Genomic DNA, 18372 nt, shown 5'->3' with positions numbered 1-18372 from the left:
TCAATTACTACTTCAACACTATAAAGAGATTCACTTTCAACTGTCAGGATTCCTTGTGATAAACATTGATGCTTCTCATTCAGTTTGAACCAATTTGACAGTGACCACTCATTCAAGATGTATTTTAATGAATGATCACAGTCACATTGGTTTTAGCCCAATCTTTTATTATCAATCGGAATGAAATTATAGGATAAAAATTTGTATCTCATTAACTAGGCTAATATGTTGTCATAACACAGTAGTCTTTTGCTTGAAGCACCCTTAGGATACTGGTGTGTGAATTTCGATCCTTCAGTCGGGGACCGTAATGTCTTTACATTCATAGGCCGTAATGTTGGCTGCAAGTGAGAGCAATATGACGTCACTGACGTTCACGTTCAATTTATGTGAGTGGCCATACACATTCTGAAAATCAAAGTATCCCATCCCCATGGCTAGAACCATGATTGTACGATCAATCATTCATTAAGATACAGTCATCTTGAATGAATGATCTCTGTCAAATTGGTTCTAACAAACACATCGTCTCAATCATTCATTCTAATGTTTTGACTTTTAATTTCTAAATTTGTTTCAATGGCAGAGACAATGTGGGTGATAGATATAGATAATTTTTTTGAAACCTTCAAACACTAATAACTTTGAACCTCCGTCACTTTTGGTAGAGTTAGTGGGAAGGATACTTCGAATATTCTTTCCAAAGAATGGACATTGATATGTCCAAAGATCCGCCAATTTATGTAGATGCATAACAATATTATCTATTTTATTTACAGTTATTCAACTTGCTGTTTTTCATATCTTATACAGCTCAATAATTATTTTCTTAATTCATATTTTGTAAATTCATGTATAATTTTTCTGTATTGTAAGCTATTGTATATAAGTGTATAAGCCAGTGTATATATTGTAATCTACATAGATAAAGAACTCAATCAATCAATCAATCAATCACTCAGCATAGCAAACATATCATCACTGTTCTTATTTCACTCATGGTGCTAATTATCTAAAAATTGATTGGGTGGTGTGGTTTTGGCAAACCGGGGAATTCCCGGTCGTCAACCGGTTCAACATACTGTCAGAGCTGGAAATTCCATGTATTCATGATTTCAAAATTTCTCACAAGTCGAGATAGATCAATGGAAGGAGTCGGATAGGAAGGAATAATCGTTACAAAGCAGATGGTTATCGGAACGTATATATACCGCTATCACTTCGACAGAGAGAGTGAGCAGCTCAAATGTGACTAGCAGTGATGACGTCACGACGTAAACAGTGTACGTGCGTATAGGAGCTATGTATCACTCCCATTTTACCGCTGAGCACAATCGGTGTATGTCCGAGTTAGGGAGGGAGAGAGAGAGAATTTGTGAGTGAACAACGGAAGCAGGAAAACGACCAAAAAGGAAGATACCATCAGGAGAGAGAAAAGAGAAAAATAAGAAACAATAATAAGGAAGTGGGAGCGCGTGTATAGTGGAAGGAGAAAGTGAACTACGGTCTGATTCACTTCATACCATCAGCATTTCATAGTGAATGGAATAAATGCTTTCCCATTCCCCAGAACTGACCGGTTGAATGAATCTCACTCAAGCCAGATTACGTAGGGGAATAACTTGCAGTTAGTAGATAGCACAACATAACACATCACTACAACATTATTAGAAGCCTCTCAAGAAGAATCAATCATAACTAAACAACTCTTCAATCTCCTATCAGTTATTCAGTTTTTTGGTTACTGTTCCACGTCATCGTCAATGATCAGTTTTTATCAACTTCATTCAAAGTCCAGTGCGCGTTTGAAACGTTCAATATGATTATGTGTGTTTTAAAAGTGTCTGAAGACTTACAATGTGGTAGAGTTTGTCAGTGTGTAGAGAGGCAGATTTTTGTACGTCCACAGATTTCAGAGTAATAGAAATAGATGAAAAACTGGGAGCATTTGCAGGTCGGCCATAACAGGGAGTACAACTTTATTGAACTTAAATTGATACAGACTAAATAAACCAAGTAGGTAACTAATTCAAATTGTGAACCAAAACTTACTTGCAGCTTACAATGCACCCATCGCGTATTCTATAGTGCAATACACTTCAACACTGAATCAATGTTAATCATAAGACATGCTGACAGTTTAACTTGATCCGACTGCATCGGTAAACAGAGACGATTGGATCATTAAATTCTCAAACGACAATATTTTCAGTTAGTAGCTGATTGGTATTCAAACTGTTAACAACAGTGGCTTACTTTCACACCATGTGATCTCACATTAATACACTTATTTTTAGATTCATTATCAACTTACGGTACGTGCTATATAGCCGGTGTATATTGTAACTGTGCTTGTTAATAATATTGTACGATACGGTACCGTATATCTACGTTCGAATATCTACGATTAACTTCAACTCTGTTTAGTAAGTTTAGATAAATTGAATGTGCGTGTATGTGTTATCAACTATACATCTAATACAGTACTATAATTTCAAATATTATTCTTCAAGAATAATTATAAACTTTGACTCTTTTCTATAAGTTCCTATTTGCCTACAATTATATGATATAAACTTCTGTGAGTTTCGTGTAATTGACTCTCTTTTAGTAAATTTAGAGAGATATAGGTACTCTGATTGCAGATTTGGATATTATACAAGTCGATTATAGTGACTGTGTTTGTTACTAGTTGTACGACGTCTAATACCGAACTACAAGTTCAAATATCTACTTAATAAACTTTGACTATTCTGTGAGTTTCGAGAAATCGACTCTCTTAGTTTATATAATAGTGGATTTAGATAAAATAGAATCAACGTATTACACACGAGCATATTCGTTATCGTAAATTTATAGCACTATATATACACGGTAAGCGTTTATTTACAGTATTTTTATTATAATAATATTGTGATTGAAGTTCAGTGGAAGCTTTGAAGTTGGAAAATGGAATCTCAAACTGGAAATACTGTACAATCTGATACAGACAAACCGTCTTCAGTGTTATTGGATGGTGAACTGACAAGCAATAATGATAAGAACAAAGATAAATTGTCGCATGAGCGCAGTAATACAGGAAATGCAAGTAAGTAATTCGAAAATTTATTTTTAAAAAATATGATAATTTATTTATAAAATAGAGATTATTCATAACTTTCACCTTCATAACCAAACCATCAGAATATTCCTGCATACTTTTACTAGATCAATTTTAATTCAAATAATTTCTAATTGCATGTAGTTTTATATTTCGAAGTTTATTTAAAACTAGCAGGTAACCCGAGCACCGCATGGGTCTAATAACTTGACTAACTTAAAACTTGACCTAAAATCTTGGAGAATTTAAAATAGGCATATTTTTATCTCTTTTCTTTATAGGGCTACTTTTATAGAAATAGAAAGAAAAATAAAAATCTTAGTACCCTTTTTGAAATATTTAATCACAACATGTTTCGGACATTGATGCCATTTTCAAGTGATATGCCATTAGCAAGTTATATCACTTGAAAATGGCATCAATGTCCGAAACATGTTGTGATTAAATATTTCAAAAAGGGGACTAGGATTTTTATTTTTCTTTCTATTACTAGGCATATTTTTTATTATTTATTATTTTACAGGCGACTTTCTAGAAGTATTTTAAGCCTGGGTGATGATGATTAGATGAATGAAAATACAATGAAGGTAGAGTTATGAATGAATAAAAATTATAGGGTTATGCTATCCACTTGAATTGATTTGAGTCCACTTTTCAGTCCAGAAATGAATAAACTAGAAATTTTAAATTGATTTGATTAAAAACCGAATATTAGAATGATCGCATTTAATAAACTCTCAGAACTTGAAAATATTGAGTTATTAGGAAAAATTCTGAACCAGAAATAAAACACAACCATCCTCGGTAAATTGAGATTCTATACAAAATTTCAAGTTGATAAGTCCAGTAGTTCAGACGTGATGATGCATCATTCATGAATTTCCTATCCCGTAGGTGTATAAGCCAATAATAATTCTTTCCTTTATTATATTATAGATTATAATAATTTATAAAAAAGAGATTATTCATAACTTTAATTCAGGAAACAAAACCTCATTGTTAATAATGATTCCTGCATATTTTTACTAGATCAATTTAGATTCAAATGATTTCTAATTGCATATAGTTTTATATTTTAAAATTTATTTTAAATAATTCTTATAATTAATCATTTTTTAAGTGTTCTTAGTATAACACAGATAATGTTAAAATCCAATTTTATAGATTTCGTTAAAATAATTGTTATCACAGTATATTGTAAACTGAAATATCCATCAACTTACTAATACATAAAGCTTAGAATAGCAATAACTAGTAGTTCTGTGAACAGTGGACCTCACGCAGTATTCTCATCCACAAGTACCTGATTGGAATTATAGACCTTATGGAAATACAGCAATAGACTGGCTTCTCCACACATCTGTGTAATCACTTGTAAGCTGATTTATGATGAATAATTCTATAGTCTGATTTTTACTCTAATATTGGCGTATGAAGGAGGCTCCTTTTTCCTTTTATATTATCCTTGAAATGCAAAATTTCCAAAAACCGTGTATATACGTCGACGCGCAATTAAAAAAGGAACATACCTGTCAAATTTCATGAGAATCTATTACCGCGTTTCGCCGTAAATGCGCAAAATATAAACATTTGAACATTAAGAGAAATGCCAAACCGTCGACTTGAATCTTAGACCTCACTTCGCTCGGTCAACAAAAGAAGACATAACAGTATTATATTAATTAACTATTAATATGAATCACTGGATATTAAATATAGTGTTCCTATTTAATTCAATAGTGTTCCTGTGTTTTATTTAATATGAATCTTCCTAGCATATGAAGAAATTGTGCAGAGTACAATATAATACTTTTTTGTTTTATTATAAAACATAAGTATTAGGTAGATACTATGATTGAATTATATTTTTTGAATGGATTGCATTTTGGAAAATTAAATCATAAGTGTGATAATGGAGCCTAGTGAATTAGTTTTTGTTGCAAAATTATTGGAATTGATAAATGTTGAATTGCTAACAGGAAAATTTAATTTAGGTACTAGACCAAATTCCTAGTAAACAAAACAATTTGTGACTAATGAACAAGTACAAAACTACTATATGTAATGCTCCGTAATGAGTTAATGAATAAATTCAAAGAGAAAATAAACTTTCAAATGGCAATAAGTAATAGAGAAAAGTCAGGTCAATGAGTAATCTCAAAAAGTACAAAAGGTAAAGGTAAACTGCCAAAACAGAACAATTGAAATGTAAATACTAAAGGTAACAAAAAAACGAATGCTTTCAGGACATATTAAAACCTTTGTAGTTCTGGATAGGTTTTATTAGATACACTAAATAATCATGAGTTGAACGTCAATTGAAAAGCATATATTCAATGTAATTAATAATTTTAAAGACAATATAAAATAGGTAGTACAGTGAAATGAAACAGACACTGTATTCAAGAACGTAAATGTGACAAATGGCTTAGACTAACTTTAAATGATATATCAATAAGTCTGATATGAAAAATGTAAAGTACAAATACTTGCAATACTTCCAAAAATATTGGTAAAAAGTTGTGTCTACAAATGGGAATCGCGACTTTAGAATAAATAATTCCAAGTAAACCCTGAAAAGGTCAAATAATAATTAAACAAACAAGGCAATTGAACAAATAATGAAAAATGCTGATAATGATTCAAAATTGATACAGAATACTTATCAAATGCATGAAGAGCATGAGATCCAATCTTGAATTGGATGGGCAGTACATCGAGACCCCCTCGATGATACCGGACGATGGTGGAGACCTGGATGGACCCACGAAATGGAGCGGACCAGAGCGAGCTACCGGAGCTGGACTGGACGGCGAACCATGAAGAGCGGCGACTTGGATGACCCGCAAGCAGGACAAGAATCAATCCGAGCGACAGACTCCGGACTGGAATGGTGACGAATCAGGATAGCCAACAGCGATGGCTCAGTGGTGACGACACAGGAACGGCGGCGACACAGCGATGAGTGGGTAATGTCAGGTTAACTATTGTCAGTGCAATACGGGCAAGACTGACACAATGACGGTGTGACACAGTTGAGATATGCAACACATAAACTTGAAAGTAACGTAGCTGAAGATTCACTGAATTTGAATTGAATGAACCGTCCAAAAGTTAGGCACGGTGAATGAAATGCAAAGTTAATTGAGTTGGCTACGGCCAAAAATCACAACACTGATGCTAAGTGAATGTCTGAATAGACAACCATCCAAATGCTTGGCATGGTGAATGAAATGTAACAAATGTTCGTAGATCACTAAAAGAACTGATTGAAACTGATACACCATCTACGGGGTAGACATGAAAATTGCTAATACTGCGATCTAGCAATGAATGATTAGGTAGCTAGTTGACTAACCTAACAAAACGGATACAGAGCAGAACGTCTGACTGCACCGTGAAATGATGAGAGTGTGATCTTGGAATGCAAGCAACACACCAGTAATAATGTCCCGCGAGACCAGAATTACTTCAATGAAACGAATGAATGCGAAATTGGGCCTCAAGCCCTACCACAAAATGCCTACCGCAAATGAATGTTCAGTTCAATCATATAACTTGTTGCTGAATGTTGAATGTTCTGGAAACTTGATTTTCATAATCAGTAATATGAAAATGATTTGAGTTCTCACACTGAGAAGTGAATAAATTTAAATTGAAGATAAAAATTCGAAGCACTCGTGACGAATGAAACGTGTTGGAACATACCAAATACTGATGATTGAAGATATTTCACAAACTAACGAACCGAAAATACTGAAACTTTATCGAAGCACTGGAAGAAACATTCTACGTTGAATAAACATGAATTTAAAACTTGAGAATTGAAAATTTTGAATTGAAAGCGACGAAAATTGAAGAACGGAAAAAAGCTGATGTGAACTGTTACGCCATTGCTGTGTGTAGAAGGAAACAGAAAAGTGCATGCACGAACCGCGCTGCAAGAAGCCACGCATAGCCACGTCGATGAAAAAGATATGCGTAAAAAACGTCTAGACACGGTAGGAAATACTCCAAAATAATATTAAATAATACCAAAATGTACAATAAAATTAATGTACAAATGTAGCATGACAAAAAACTGATGTAATCCGTGAACTGCAGAAAACACAGTGAAAGTGGACCGATGACAAAGTGACTTGCGCACTAACGCGACAAGTTGGGACAAGAACACAATGCATAGTGCGAAATCTGACATAAACCTGGCCCCCTTGAGGCCTGCAGGGTCTCAAAAGAGAGACATACGAGAGAACAAAAAAGAAACGGAGATTATGTCGGATGAGCAATGCTGAATTAATCAGAAAATTCCTCGTCGAGTGGAAGCGGTGCAATGCTAGAAATAGCCCGCTTGAAAGTGCCTGATGCGGTGCGAACGGTGACCACCCGTACCTTGTTGTCCTTCCCTGGATGAACGGCCGTGATGCGCGCAAGTTTCCATACCGAAGGTGACGTACCCGTGTCCTTGAGAATAACCACAGCACCAATCTGCAGGTTTTCAGATTCAGAGCTCCACTTGCTCTTCCTTTGAAGTGTGACTAGAAACTCAGCAGACCAACGATCCCAGAGTTCCTGAGTGATCAGTGCTAACTGACGCCAGCGTGAACGGTGATCGATGTGAGTGGTGGTTGGTGTGTGGAACGGCAGTGCGGTGAGCGGACGACCAACCAAAAAATGCCCAGGAGACAAGTATGCTAAATCTTGAGGGTCCTCAGACAGAGGCACAAGAGGCCGGGAGTTGAGGATAGCTTCAATCTGTGCAGACAGCGTGGAAAGCTCTTCAAAATTCAAAATCTTATTCAAAGTGACCACTCTGAAAATTCGTTTAAAATTTTTTACAGCGTTTTCCCATAGACCTCCAAAATGAGGAGCCCTGGGAGGGATGAAATGCCAACCAATGTTGAAAACGGCGGCAAAGTTGTGAATTTCAGACTGAATAGCAGAATCTGAAAGAAATGCATGTAACTCATTGAGTTCATTGTGAGCGCCAACAAACGTTGTAGCATTGTCTGAATGAATGGCAAAAGGGATGCCACGACGAGCAGAGAACCTGATGAGTGCGGCAATGAAGGCCTTTGTTGAAAGCTCGGAGACCACCTCTACGTGAACTGCGCGCGTTACCATGCAAATAAACAAAGCAAGGTAAGCCTTGGAGAAATTGCGCGACTTTGAGCCACCAAGACGAATTGAAAGAGGACCTGCGTAGTCAACTCCACAATTATAAAATGGAAAATCCGGTTGTACACGAACTGCGGGAAGATGCCCCATGATTTGCTCGGAACGAAACGTAGAGAAACGAAAACACATTTTGCAACCCTTTATTACACTCTTGATGATGCGACGGGTGGATGGTATCCAAAAACGTTGTCGAATACTGGCCATAGTGACCTGAACGCCAGCATGTTGAAGACGTCTATGAAATGAGACAATGAGCGCACGCGTGAACCTATGTTTAGCTGGCAATAAGATTTGATGTTTATAGTCGAATGGAATATCTGCCTCCCGAAGACGACCACCTACTCTCAGAAGATTGTCAGTATGAATAAATGGAGAGAGTGACTTGATAGAACTATTGGAGGGCAGCTCCTTACCCTGACGCAAAGATTTCAAATCGTCGGCAAAAACATCTGATTGAATGTCTTGAATGATGCGCAATTCAGCAGCTTGAATTTCCTGAACCGACAGTTCAACAGATTGCTGAGATGCTGGTTCACGGCAATGCTTCAAATTATGAATGAAACGAAGAATGTAAGCAGCAATGCGAACTAATTTGTGATATGATGAAATTTTTGACGATAAATCTGAAAACAATGAAGTTGTTGAACAAGTGACAAGCGAGATTTTAGGCTGTGAAATGATTACATTCGATGAAATCTCCTTCCAGGTTGAGGGTGAAACTGGAGACATGTGTCCCAATGATTGATACTCATCCATGAATGCCGTATACTGCTCCTTCAATTCAGGATTAGCAGCCAATCTTTTTTCCAGTGAATGGAAACGGTTAAGAGCTTGGAAACGAGATTGACCTAGAGTGTGAAATGACTCTTTTTTGGGAAGAGCCACAGAAAATCTGCCGTCTGAGGCACGCTCGACATTGGCAAGATAATGCTGTTCAATCTTTCGGTGCTCAGCTGTTAGATTGTCCTTAGGAAGAACTTCTTCAAGCTTCCAAAATTTTTCCATCTGATTGGAAATCTCACAAGTAGAAATGAAGTTGGAATGAACAGAAGGTTCTATCTGAGATGAATGCGTGGACAAGACAGCACCCCAAACCACCCAACCTAGTTTGGTGCCTTGCAAAATGCAGTCAGATGAAATTTGAATTTGACCGAATGTCAATATGGAAGCATAGACTGAAACGCTCAAAAGAAGATCGATTCCCTGAGAAAGGTGAAAAGCAGGATCAGCAAGCTGAATGTGAGTGGGCAAACTAAGTTTTGAAATATCAATTCCTACTGGTGGAAGACTGGGTGTAATTTTGTCGGCAATAATGCAAGAGACCTTTCTAGACCATGTGCGATCAGAAGAAAACACTTCCACAGATGTGGAATACATCGGTGCTGTATTGATGCCAGAAACTGTATGTATAGTATTGTTATGACAAGTTGAAACTAAAGACAACCGTGAAGCAAGATGTTTGGAAATGAAACAGGTGTCACTACCTGTGTCCAACAACGTGCGACACAAAATAGGTTGACCAACCTTATCATAGACTACTACCTCTGCAGTAGGCATGATGGATACTGTTGAATTTTTGTTGCCATCATATGTGTGACTGGAATTACTAACTACTTGACCAGCGGCTGGAATCGGCGACCTAGCAGATGACTCTACAGTTGAATTCAATGACTGTTCAGAAGTAGATGCGACAACTGATGATGAAGCGAGCGGCGACGTGCGGAGGTTGACTGCCGGCTGTGAACCACAACTGCAGCTGTGAAGATGTGCTGAACGACTGCTGTTGGAGGAAATTGTAGTATTCCTTAATTGAACACTGTTGGCATTTGCTGTAGCCTTAGAGCCAGATGACGTAAATTGAAATGATGCACCGTGCAAAATGGAATGATGTGCCTTGCCACACTGCTTACATGCACCAAAGCATTGGTGTCCTGTTGAAAATGGGCGGAGACAATTGAAGCACAAGTGCTTTTTGCGTACTGCGTCAACACGAGCTTGTGGCTGTAGATTTGACAGCTGAGAACAAGTGAAGACAGAATGTGCTGAGTTGTTACAATACAAGCAAGCATTGGGACGTTGAAATACCGAATTGGGTGTAGCAGTACTGCGACTGTTGTTGAATGATGAATTGGATGTTCCAATACTACGATTGTTAGAGTTGAAAGAAAGAGCTGCCGATCTGCTGGGCTGCTGCTGGTTAGCCCTAGGATTGACCTGAGCTGAGTGATTCAAATTAAGTGACACAGCTTGTGACACTTTATGTTGGGACTCCATAAAGTTCCAGAGATTGTCAATAGAAACATCATCCATAGTAGAGTTGTATCGCTCCCAATCACGTAGGGTAGCAATATCAAAACGAGACACAGTGACATACATGAACAGAAGGTCTTTAACATCTATACCTAAATCAAGTGCTTCTAAAGCAAAAATGTTTGTTTTTTGATGGTCAATAAGACTGCGCCAAGATTGTGCTGATTTTGAATTGAGTTGCGGTGGGTTCAAGATTGCCGAAACATGTCGATCAGCAATAAGTATTGGATTGTCGTACCTGGTTTTCAACAAATTCCAAGCTAAAGTGAAATCACCTGGTGGTGCATTGGCGATTCTATTCAACGCTTCGCCGGATAATACCTGTTTGAGATATTGAAACTTTGCACTGTTATCAACTGAATCATTATCAACTATAATACTAGTAAATGCAGAACGAAAATTCAACCAATTTTCAAAATCACCATTAAAACGAGGTAATGGTATTTCTGGTAATTTGAAACCTTGTGAAAATTGAATAGGTCGTGGAGTGGGGGCATGCACTAATGCAGGTTCAACGAGAACCCTATTGGCCTCTTCAAAGGCTGCCAGATTGGCCTTGATTCTAGAAGTAATGTTAATAAAATTTTTTGAAATTTCATAATGAATAGTTTTGTCTCCATTGGGATCCCCTTCGTCTAAGCTATCCTTGATATTAACATAGGCGTGTCGAAGGGTATCAATTTCCTCTTTGACAGTGATTAATTCATGATATTCTAGCTGATTTCTAGGCGTTTCAAAATTAAACTGATCAATGAGCCACTGTAGGTGATCAAACAGATTTTTTCTCTTTGCTATTAGCGCCGAGATATCAGTTGGAAGAACTTCAGTAGCCATGATTACAAAGATTACTACAACTTAAAATTAGAATACTTGCGACCCTAAAATGCTGCCAACTGTAGTTGTGCGTGTGCCCACGTTTAAAGCGCAAACGTTTGCAAGAAGATGTGTCACCAAGGCTTGTGTGGAGAGCCAAATGAACTGAGTGATGTGACACCAAGCAAGTGATAATGGTGGCGCTCGAGCAACTTGTGCACAGGATGCAGTGTGGCAGCTTACAATGATTCAGGTCTTGAGAAACTGGTACCAACACGAGCGCAGCGTGCTTGTCTGGGGTCCAGTTAACCTTGAAATGAATGAGAATCTATTAATACAAACAATGCTAATACAATAGTTAATGTCAAAAATTGGACCCTAAACTAAGGCGTCAATGTTAAAGATCAGGATGATTTTTTTTTTTTTTTACAAATTTAAAAAAGTTTGAGTTGACCAGGGGTCATTAGATAATGAGTTGTCCCAGGTCACTGGCCTTGATCTGGCCGAAGGAGGACCATTTTAACATGTGTGATCTGTGCCACTGAATGAAATAATAGTGGACTGTAAGAAATGCTTTTGTAAATAAAAAATGTTAAGATGTATGAATTGTATATTTATTGTACTACTGCACAAATCCAACATGCTAAAAAATGAATGATAATTTATAATAAAACTGGTAGCTGGGAAAGACGCCAAATAAAAGTAAGGTTTAAGTAAAACAGTTCAATAGATTTATTGTATACTTTGAGAAACGTGACATATTGTCTTAGATTTAGGAAATGCCACACAGGGCAGTTGACTGACGAGATACGAATAATTGACTCAATAGTCAGGAGTACAAAACAATAAAAATGACATAATAAAAAATTGAGACAATCAGTTGAAATATGATAAATTGACTCAATAATCATGAGTACAAAACAATAAAAAATACATAGTAAAAAATTGAGATTGTCAGTTGATAAATGTTGAATTGCTAACAGGAAAATTTAATTTAGGTACTAGACCAAATTCCTAGTAAACAAAACAATTTGTGACTAATGAACAAGTACAAAACTACTATATGTAATGCTCCGTAATGAGTTAATGAATAAATTCAAAGAGAAAATAAACTTTCAAATGGCAATAAGTAATAGAGAAAAGTCAGGTCAATGAGTAATCTCAAAAAGTACAAAAGGTAAAGGTAAACTGCCAAAACAGAACAATTGAAATGTAAATACTAAAGGTAACAAAAAAACGAATGCTTTCAGGACATATTAAAACCTTTGTAGTTCTGGATAGGTTTTATTAGATACACTAAATAATCATGAGTTGAACGTCAATTGAAAAGCATATATTCAATGTAATTAATAATTTTAAAGACAATATAAAATAGGTAGTACAGTGAAATGAAACAGACACTGTATTCAAGAACGTAATTGACAATGGCCTAGACTAAATCTTAATGCTTGATATAATAAGTCAATATGAATAATAAGTCAACAAAAAATTAATTGGAAGTTGATCGATATTTAAATAAGTCAATATGAAAAATGTAAAGTACAAATACTTGCAATACTTCCAAAAATATTGGTAAAAAGTTGTGTCTACAAATGGGAATCGCGACTTTAGAATAAATAATTCCAAGTAAACCCTGAAAAGGTCAAATAATAATTAAACAAACAAGGCAATTGAACAAATAATGAAAAATGCTGATAATGATTCAAAATTGATACAGAATACTTATCAAATGCATGAAGAGCATGAGATCCAATCTTGAATTGGATGGGCAGTACATCGAGACCCCCTCGATGATACCGGACGATGGTGGAGACCTGGATGGACCCACGAAATGGAGCGGACCAGAGCGAGCTACCGGAGCTGGACTGGACGGCGAGCCATGAAGAGCGGCGACTTGGATGACCCGCAAGCAGGACAAGAATCAATCCGAGCGACAGACTCCGGACTGGAATGGTGACGAATCAGGATAGCCAACAGCGATGGCTCAGTGGTGACGACACAGGAACGGCGGCGACACAGCGATGAGTGGGTAATGTCAGGTTAACTATTGTCAGTGCAATACGGGCAAGACTGACACAATGACGGTGTGACACAGTTGAGATATGCAACACATAAACTTGAAAGTAACGTAGCTGAAGATTCACTGAATTTGAATTGAATGAACCGTCCAAAAGTTAGGCACGGTGAATGAAATGCAAAGTTAATTGAGTTGGCTACGGCCAAAAATCACAACACTGATGCTAAGTGAATGTCTGAATAGACAACCATCCAAATGCTTGGCATGGTGAATGAAATGTAACAAATGTTCGTAGATCACTAAAAGAACTGATTGAAACTGATACACCATCTACGGGGTAGACATGAAAATTGCTAATACTTCGATCTAGCAATGAATGATTAGGTAGCTAGTTGACTAACCTAACAAAACGGATACAGAGCAGAACGTCTGACTGCACCGTGAAATGATGAGAGTGTGATCTTGGAATGCAAGCAACACACCAGTAATAATGTCCCGCGAGACCAGAATTACTTCAATGAAACGAATGAATGCGAAATTGGGCCTCAAGCCCTACCACAAAATGCCTACCGCAAATGAATGTTCAGTTCAATCATATAACTTGTTGCTGAATGTTGAATGTTCTGGAAACTTGATTTTCATAATCAGTAATATGAAAATGATTTGAGTTCTCACACTGAGAAGTGAATAAATTTGGATTGAAGATAAAAATTCGAAGCACTCGTGACGAATGAAACGTGTTGGAACATACCAAATACTGATGATTGAAGATATTTCACAAACTAACGAACCGAAAATACTGAAACTTTATCGAAGCACTGGAAGAAACATTCTACGTTGAATAAACATGAATTTAAACCCTGAAAAGGTCAAATAATAATTAAACAAACAAGGCAATTGAACAAATAATGAAAAATGCTGATAATGATTCAAAATTGATACAGAATACTTATCAAATGCATGAAGAGCATGAGATCCAATCTTGAATTGGATGGGCAGTACATCGAGACCCCCTCGATGATACCGGACGATGGTGGAGACCTGGATGGACCCACGAAATGGAGCGGACCAGAGCGAGCTACCGGAGCTGGACTGGACGGCGAACCATGAAGAGCGGCGACTTGGATGACCCGCAAGCAGGACAAGAATCAATCCGAGCGACAGACTCCGGACTGGAATGGTGACGAATCAGGATAGCCAACAGCGATGGCTCAGTGGTGACGACACAGGAACGGCGGCGACACAGCGATGAGTGGGTAATGTCAGGTTAACTATTGTCAGTGCAATACGGGCAAGACTGACACAATGACGGTGTGACACAGTTGAGATATGCAACACATAAACTTGAAAGTAACGTAGCTGAAGATTCACTGAATTTGAATTGAATGAACCGTCCAAAAGTTAGGCACGGTGAATGAAATGCAAAGTTAATTGAGTTGGCTACGGCCAAAAATCACAACACTGATGCTAAGTGAATGTCTGAATAGACAACCATCCAAATGCTTGGCATGGTGAATGAAATGTAACAAATGTTCGTAGATCACTAAAAGAACTGATTGAAACTGATACACCATCTACGGGGTAGACATGAAAATTGCTAATACTGCGATCTAGCAATGAATGATTAGGTAGCTAGTTGACTAACCTAACAAAACGGATACAGAGCAGAACGTCTGACTGCACCGTGAAATGATGAGAGTGTGATCTTGGAATGCAAGCAACACACCAGTAATAATGTCCCGCGAGACCAGAATTACTTCAATGAAACGAATGAATGCGAAATTGGGCCTCAAGCCCTACCACAAAATGCCTACCGCAAATGAATGTTCAGTTCAATCATAAACTTGTTGCTGAATGTTGAATGTTCTGGAAACTTGATTTTCATAATCAGTAATATGAAAATGATTTGAGTTCTCACACTGAGAAGTGAATAAATTTAAATTGAAGATAAAAATTCGAAGCACTCGTGACGAATGAAACGTGTTGGAACATACCAAATACTGAGATTGAAGATATTTCACAAACTAACGAACCGAAAATACTGAAACTTTATCGAAGCACTGGAAGAAACATTCTACGTTGAATAAACATGAATTTAAAACTTGAGAATTGAAAATTTTGAATTGAAAGCGACGAAAATTGAAGAACGGAAAAAAGCTGATGTGAACTGTTACGCCATTGCTGTGTGTAGAAGGAAACAGAAAAGTGCATGCACGAACCGCGCTGCAAGAAGCCACGCATAGCCACGTCGATGAAAAAGATATTCTTAACAACGACTCTATCAATAAATAATTAATATGAATCATTTCAAGCCAACTCTACAAATGAAAACAAAAATCTTAACACAACAGAGCACCATTTTTGAATACTTGGTTCACGTTTGTTCAAACAATGAATGAATACGTCCTTGTAAAGATAAGATTCATTGAGAGGTAATAGTACCAACAACAATGCGAAGATAATTTCTATAAGTAGTTACCTGGGCTCCATAAAATTATTGGTTGATGATCCACTCAATTTTTCATTAGCTGAAGTTGGAACGGTGCAGCTCAATTTCCAAGATTTTTCCAAGACCTATAGAAAGGATAACACATTATTTTCGTATTGAATTAATAATAGATATTTACTAATATAGTTTAGCACAAATAGTCACTTTTAACTTGAAAAATAACACTTTAAATATTATTATCCTATGCATAAATATATCCAATGATGAAGTATGGAGTTTAAGTATACCTCCTGTATAATAATCATCAAAGTGTTTGTTTTTCATTTAAAAAAATGTATATAATACTTGAACAATTATTATCCTATGTATAGAGTATGGAGGTTTTCAAGTGTGTTTCTCCTGTATATAATCATAAAAGTGCTATTTATCCATCAGTTAAATATTCATAAATAATTATTAACAATTTGGTAAATCGAAAGACTATTGAATTCGTTATATTAGACCAAATTACTCGCGATCTGTACCGAAACAAATAAACAATTTTTTGAAGAAAAAGTTTTGAACAACACAAGCGGTGCTGTAGTTTCAGACTATAGTGAGATCAACTTCAAACTGTCACAGCATTGTTCGAATGGGAAGCATTCATGTTATACTTATATGGAATGCTGACAGTTATAGTGAGGTCCACGTTATAATGGCAGTGTTTGATTAGCAATGGTATTGATATCATTGTCTATCATTCAACAAAGCGGATAGCACTATCTCTCTCTCGCTTTGCTCTGTTGCCAGATCTTCTTTTAACAATGTAGAATTAATAATTAATTAACAAAATATTTCATCTTAACTTAATTATGAAATTATTGAAAAAAAAAATTCTTGCTTAATAAAATATGATTCATTATTTTAAACGAGAATGAACAGTTAATATTACATTAATAAACCTGTATCAGCTATCGTCAAGAAGGCATTGACAAGACAGTGAGGATCGGCATAGTTGTTCTCCTATATTTCTCCCCTGCCATTATAACGTGGACCTCAATATAGTAAATTTCACTCAAATATAATTTGATATAAAGAGGTCCACGTTATGATGGCAGTATTTGATCAACATTGGTCTTTCTATCCTTGTCTAACATTCGACAAAGCAGATAGCGCTATAATTTTCTAGCTCCGCAACGTTGTCACATCGTTTTTTAACAATGTAGATATATAATTAACAATATATTAAATCTCGATCAGTAAAATTTATTATAAAATCATTGAAAAATATTTGTTCTTCGCGAATGAAACACATTGATTATTTTTAACAAGAATGAGCATTTAATATTACATCAGCTATCTTCTATAGACGGCAGTGGCAAGGCAGAGAATCGACAACGCTGTTCTCTTATCTTTTTCCACTCCCCTTATAAAGTGGACCTCACTATAGAAATATTTTCTATAATGCTAGAGGCTAAAGGCTGCTAGGCTCCATTTGAATGGAATAATAATATTAATGAAAATATATTAAAAATGATTTGTGGCTAGAAATTGGTTGCATATAAAATAAATTATAGAATTTGAAAATTGAAAATAATAAAATAACATGATTCCTGCTCCTTAACCCTAAACCTAATCTATTATTTTGGAAACGTAAAAAGTTCAAAAATAATTTAGACCTTTTGTAGACAGTAGTTAAGAGTTGGTTCATTATTTTTCTATAAGTGGATCGCTATAAAATGTCGATACTTCCAATAGTCTGCAATATTGGCATTTATTTCCAACGAATTATAATTCTTATGACAGATAAATCAAGAGATATCGTTTGATAATATTTGATGATGTTTAATAAACAAATACAAATTATTTTGTTTGTCGTCCACCAAAGCTGATAACAGAGACAGTAAAATTTCACTTCTGGGATTCCTAAGATAACCCCATTTATAATTGGCTTTTTCAATTGTTACAGCAGCGTTAGTGTTGAGTGTGAAATTCTCAATACAGCAACAAGTGTCAACTTGACGGTATATGACCTTTAGCACAGGGGTTAGGGATGAGGATTTTCAATATTTTCAGATCCTAACCAGTCTTAATGAAGCTACAGAGTCATGAATTGTGCTCCAGATATTGAGTTCAAATTACATTGTCAAATGATCGATTGTTGCTGTATTGAGAATTTCACACTCAACACTAAAGCTGCTATAACAATTGATGGAAAGCATAAAATGGTGAAATAATACATCAAATTAAAGAGAATTGAATCCTCTACAACCTAATATTCAGAACTTATTTTTTCGATGCATTGTTGTTGAGCAATAAGCCTTAAAAGTGCAAAAAGTTGGAAGAAAAACTGTATTTTTTCGGTTCGGCCATAGGTGCGCCTGACGGAGGGTTAAGAATTTATATGCTGCATTTCAAGTAAATCAGTATGACCACCTTTCAATTAAATAAAGAAGTTGGATTCAAAATGGCCTAAACATTGCATCAGGAAAACGAAGTTTCAAAACTATGTTTTTCAGGTAGAAAGCA

The 18372-nt window shown here is 36.2% G+C and overlaps 3 protein-coding genes across 15 annotated transcripts in view; 1 reads left to right on the top strand and 2 right to left on the bottom strand.

Moving 5' to 3' along the window:
- LOC111053064 (linear gramicidin synthase subunit D-like) overlaps positions 1–18372 on the bottom strand; it is a 181011-nt gene that overhangs the window by 143301 nt on the left and 19338 nt on the right. The gene's annotated exons all lie outside the window — the stretch shown is intronic.
- LOC111049187 (7-dehydrocholesterol reductase) overlaps positions 1599–18372 on the top strand; it is a 64302-nt gene continuing 47528 nt past the window's right edge. Inside the window, exon 1 of the mRNA XM_039433519.1 lies at positions 1599–3088. Coding sequence (XP_039289453.1) covers positions 2950–3088 — 139 coding nt within the window. The 5' untranslated portion in view covers positions 1599–2949. The remainder of the gene's footprint in view (positions 3089–18372) is intronic.
- Positions 5061–15584, bottom strand: LOC111054561. The gene is made up of 2 exons (XM_039433503.1): positions 15518–15584; positions 5061–14275 (listed from the first exon to the last, which is right to left on the bottom strand). Exon 2 carries the CDS (start codon positions 11417–11419, stop codon positions 7394–7396), a length of 4026 nt encoding a protein of 1341 aa, XP_039289437.1. The 5' UTR covers positions 11420–14275; positions 15518–15584; the 3' UTR covers positions 5061–7393.

The sequence above is a fragment of the Nilaparvata lugens genome, chromosome 7, assembly GCF_014356525.2.
Source record: "Nilaparvata lugens isolate BPH chromosome 7, ASM1435652v1, whole genome shotgun sequence".
NCBI classification, from domain to species: Eukaryota; Metazoa; Arthropoda; class Insecta; order Hemiptera; family Delphacidae; genus Nilaparvata; species Nilaparvata lugens.
The sequence above is the reverse complement of the archived record's forward strand: the minus strand, read 5'-3'. Positions and strand labels throughout refer to the sequence as shown.